The sequence below is a fragment of the Stegastes partitus genome, unplaced genomic scaffold (assembly GCF_000690725.1).
Source record: "Stegastes partitus isolate 25-593 unplaced genomic scaffold, Stegastes_partitus-1.0.2 Scaffold439, whole genome shotgun sequence".
NCBI lineage: Eukaryota > Metazoa > Chordata > Actinopteri > Pomacentridae > Stegastes > Stegastes partitus.
The window spans coordinates 254282-258840 of NW_007578170.1; the positions used below are offsets into that span (position 1 = coordinate 254282).

The following is a 4559-nucleotide window of genomic DNA, read 5'->3' on the forward strand; positions in this document are numbered from 1 at the left end:
CAGGAACATTTTTATTCATTCTGGAAGCATCGATTCAAACTAATCTAAAATCATTCTGGACACGTCGTGAGTCACTTTGGGAGTTTTTATTTTGTCACTTCAGACAAAAAATGATTCAAACTTTGTTCCTAATGACTCCAAATCGCCCAGTGTGGTTCACAAATGTTCAGAATTACAAAAGAAACTCCATCATTCCTCGGTGGCCGACACTGACCTGGTACAGAGTGTGGTTCTTGTCCTTGAAGCAGGGCAGCAGGCGGGCGTATATCTGCAGGGCGTAGTAGTAGGCGGCCAGCTGCAGCGACAGCGCCGAGCCGCGCTGCTGCTCGAAGCACCGGTTGGCGTCCAGAACCTGCAACGAAGGAGGGAAGAGAAGAAGAACGAGTGAAACACGACGCTGGTTTAAATATTCAGTCTGAGACGACGATGATCTGTCCGAAGCGTCCAGGAAAACCTCTGATGTTCAGTTCTGCTGTTTAGAGTTTCATCAGCTGAGCGCCGTCCAGTCCGTCTTCAGCCGTCACTCAGGAATTCACTGGTTTTTAAACTTGTTTTAAATTTCTACTGTTTTAATAATTCTGGACAAAATCTGAAGTAATTTTTGACCTTTTGTGACATATTTTGATTAATGCTGGACAAATATTTAAATACTTTTTGACCATTTTTCATTTAAGGCAAATTGTTCAGATTGTTTTTTAACCTTTTGTTGATTTCAGACATATTTTAAATAATTTTAGACAACATTTCTAGAGATTTTTGATCCTATTTTATTTAAGATATTTTTCTGAAAAACTTGATCAGATTTTGTAAATACTTTTATTCAATTTTGGATTTTTTTAAATGACTTTGATCAAATTTAAAACTAATTTTTGACTTTTTCAAATCATTTTTTCCCATTTTAGACCTATTTTAAATAATTGTAAACAAGCCTTTCTGTACTTCTTGACCTTTATTTTTTCCATTTTGGACATTTTATCAATAATTTTAGACAAATTCTGAGCGATGTTGAATTTGTTTTTATCAGTTCAGACATGTTTGAGTCCTTCTGGACACACCGGGTAGTTTGGGGAACATTTTAGGTAGATTTAAATTTAAATATTCAGTCTTGAACTTTCATTCATAATTTTGGACAAATTTTTAAGTCATTTTGAAAGTTTTTTTCCCCCTATTTTGGGCATTTTTTCAAAATAACTTTGATGAAATTCTAAGTAACGTTAAATCATTTTTGCTATTTAAGCATTTTTTTTTGTCATTCTGAACAAACGGAGTCATTTGGGGCACATTTTAAGTCATTCTAGAGTCGTCTTTGTCACTTTAACACATGTTTGAGTCATTTTTGGAGCCTGTTGGCTCTAAAACCTGCCAGTGGAAGCTTTCCAGGAACTCTGTGATATTTATCATGTCGGCGCCTCCACCTGAACACCGTCCGTCTTGAACTTTGATTTTCTCAGACTGTGATGCTGACAGCTGCCTGGTCGGAGGTTTTCACCGGCTGAAGCTGTTTGAGACGTGAAGCCGAGCGGTCGGCCACAACAATAAAACCACCGGCAGCATCCACCATCTGGTTAACGGCTGTCGGCGGTAAACAACCTCAGATCATCCTGAAGCTGCCTGACAGAAGGACGTCACGGAAAAACGAACGACGCTTCCTGTTCTGAAGAAAAGCGCCGGACTCGAACCTCGCGGTCAGAAAACAAACTGCAGGACCCTGACTTTACTGCAACCTGAAGAATAAAGTCGACAAATGGAGCCGGAAAGAAGATTAAAGCAGGTTTTTAAATATTAAAAGCAAAGCGAGACGAGTCTGACGTGGACAAATTCACATGTTGTTACTGGAAAGATGAAATGATTCCAGCGTGTTGGTGCACGACGACCGGGAAGCTGCTCTGATCTCTGCAGCAGCAGCTCCTTCAAAGACGCTTTATTCTGCACATATTTAACAAAATACTGTCAAGAAATGTATTAAACGTGAACCTGCTGATCCAGAATTACACGTCTTCAGGAATGTAGCTGAGGGATGATTCACCAGACGACTTCCACGGGAACGTTTCAGATCAGGTGGAGGAGGATCGCCATCAAGGTGGCATGAGACCGAGTTTTATGATCGTTTTAATGACCAAAAAAAAAATGAAAACATTTATTTCTTTGTCGTTTTTGCCAAATTTGTGACGACTTTGGATGACATCTCAACGTCTATTTACAATCAGCTGCCAGATAAAGTCCATAAGTGAAGATTTTTTTTTTTTTTGAGCAAAAAAAACAAATTAAAATGTTTAGAATCAACATTTCAAAACGTTTGTTAGGGATATAAATAAGTTGGGGATCTCCTCTTTCAAAAGACTTCGATCATGTGTTGCCATGACCGATTCATTGGGAACTGGTGCGTAAAACTGCGATATTTACCATTTTTGAGGGCTGATATCTCAGAGGCTTTACGTGTCATCTTCACTAAATTGGGTGGATTGAAACACCTCATACTGGACTATGAAGCACTGAACTTTCAGAGCTTTATTGTAAATCCTGTTTGTTTTATGTGTGTGCAAAGATGGTCTCAGGCGTTAATATTTCCTTCCATTGACCAGTCATAGGATCTCAGCACTGAGGAACCTATAATGAGGGATTCAAACACCTCCAGTAGAGGAGACGTGTTCTCAAATCTGAAGTCCTTAAATGCTTCTTGAGACACTGTCGTCCAAAGTTAGGGTCTCGTCAACAAAAACTACAAAAAAAATAGATTTTTTTCATTATTTTTTGGAGCAGAAATGTGATGATTAACCTTCAACACGAAGTAACTTTGGCTTGAACTTCATGCTCAGGTATGGTTTTGATTAATCGCTCATGAATTCTTCAGTAGACATCATTACACATCTGGTATCAACCAAAAGGAGACGAGCTGACGGTTAAATATATCTGGAGGTTTACTCTTGTCATATACATACAGGTGTGAAAAGGAAAAGGTAAACTTCATAATTGCCAGGATTTTTTTATACAAAGGCTCTGAACCCACAGGAGTCACTGGTTTTAATGTTGTGGCTGATCGCTTCACACTTTTGATGAACTTCAGACGAACCGTCCGACCAGAAACGGCTCAGAAACCAGTGGAGGCTTTGGACTCCCTCAGCTGCTCGCCAGCCTCAGCCAGTGTTTGTGTGTCGGTGCACCTACCTGAGGCAGGGCCAGTAAGTAGGACAGAGCCAGCATCATGTCCCTGGGAAAGGCGTCGTTGGCCAGCTGCAGCAGCACTGGAGAGGAGAGGAGAGAAAAGAGTTTCAGTGAAGGATTAGCAGGCAGCCGGAGCCTCATCCAGTGTTTGTTGAATGCAGGAGACAGTTTGTGTCAGAAAACACCTCTCAGCGGCCAGACAAAGCAGAGGGACGGTAAAAATAGAGTCTGGAAGGAGCAGCGGGGGGAAGGGAAGGGAAGGGAAATCAGGAAGAAATCCTCTAAAACTCTGGGAGTCCGTCCACGTTCTGGCCGGGACGGAGTGTTTGGACATGTGGTGAACGAATGTGTGCACGGAGCGACGTCGAGCTGGATCCAGAACCCCAACAGACAGCAGGAGGACGAGCTCCACCGTCAGAACCATCAGATGGTCACTGATGCAGCTCAACGGCTCGTTCTGATCAGAAACGAGCCGCCGCCGCCGTGGCCCAGTTCCTACTGACGTGATGCACTGGGCCCCACGTTCTCACAACTCTGGACTGGTTTGGGTCGAACTGGTACAGCTCAACGTTTACTGGGAGTCGACTCCAAACCAACAGACACAAACTGGAGTTTAGATTAATTTAGGAGGTTTGACTCAAAGAACTGAGAAGGTTTGTGTAGAACGTGATGGTCACATGTGCATCGTCACACATGACATCACCTTTATCACCATGACATCATCTTTATCACCATGACAACCCGTGTGACAGATGTGTTTGAGAGTCATTTTGGACAAATTTAAGACAAGAAAAGTCTTTATTAATCCAAAGTCACAGCAGCAAAGATGTTGCAAACATTCAAGGACTGAAGTATAACAAGAATAAAAATAAAACAAAATATATTTTATTGTCTGGTTCTGGACAACAAATGTACATTTACAGTAATTTATGACACGTTTCAAGTCATGCTGGTTCGTTCTGATTCATTTTGATTCCATTTTTGTCACTAATGTTATCAGATTGGTTGGATTTTAGGTCATTTTGGCCATTTTTTTTCATGTTTTTAGTCTCTCTGTACAAGCTCAGAGATGTTTTTTGTCATTTCTGATCAATTTTGGACAATTTGTGAGTCATTATTGTGGTACTTTGAGTCACTCTGTACAAGCTTAGAGACATGTTGGACAATTTTTTGTCGTTTTTTAGGGGGAGAATGCCATTTTGGACACATTTGAATTCATTTTGATGAAGTTTTTGTCACTTTAGACAGATTTAAAAGAATCTTGGGCAGATTTTGAGGAATTCTGGTCATGATTGGAGTCACTCCTCATAAGCTTTGAGTTACATTGGACAGATTTTCATTGTGCAAACATTTCTGCCACTTTAGAACATTTTGGGGGAGAAATTTTGACTATTTTT

At 40.7% G+C, this 4559-nt stretch overlaps 1 protein-coding gene across 1 annotated transcript in view; it reads right to left on the minus strand.

The window, feature by feature from the left end:
* nbas (NBAS subunit of NRZ tethering complex) overlaps nt 1–4559 on the minus strand; it is a 232923-nt gene that overhangs the window by 92281 nt on the left and 136083 nt on the right. The window contains exons 35-36 of the mRNA XM_008286182.1: nt 3166–3242; nt 215–352 (exon numbers count right to left, since the gene is read on the minus strand). Of these exons, the coding sequence (XP_008284404.1) occupies nt 215–352; nt 3166–3242 (215 nt within the window). The remainder of the gene's footprint in view (nt 1–214; nt 353–3165; nt 3243–4559) is intronic.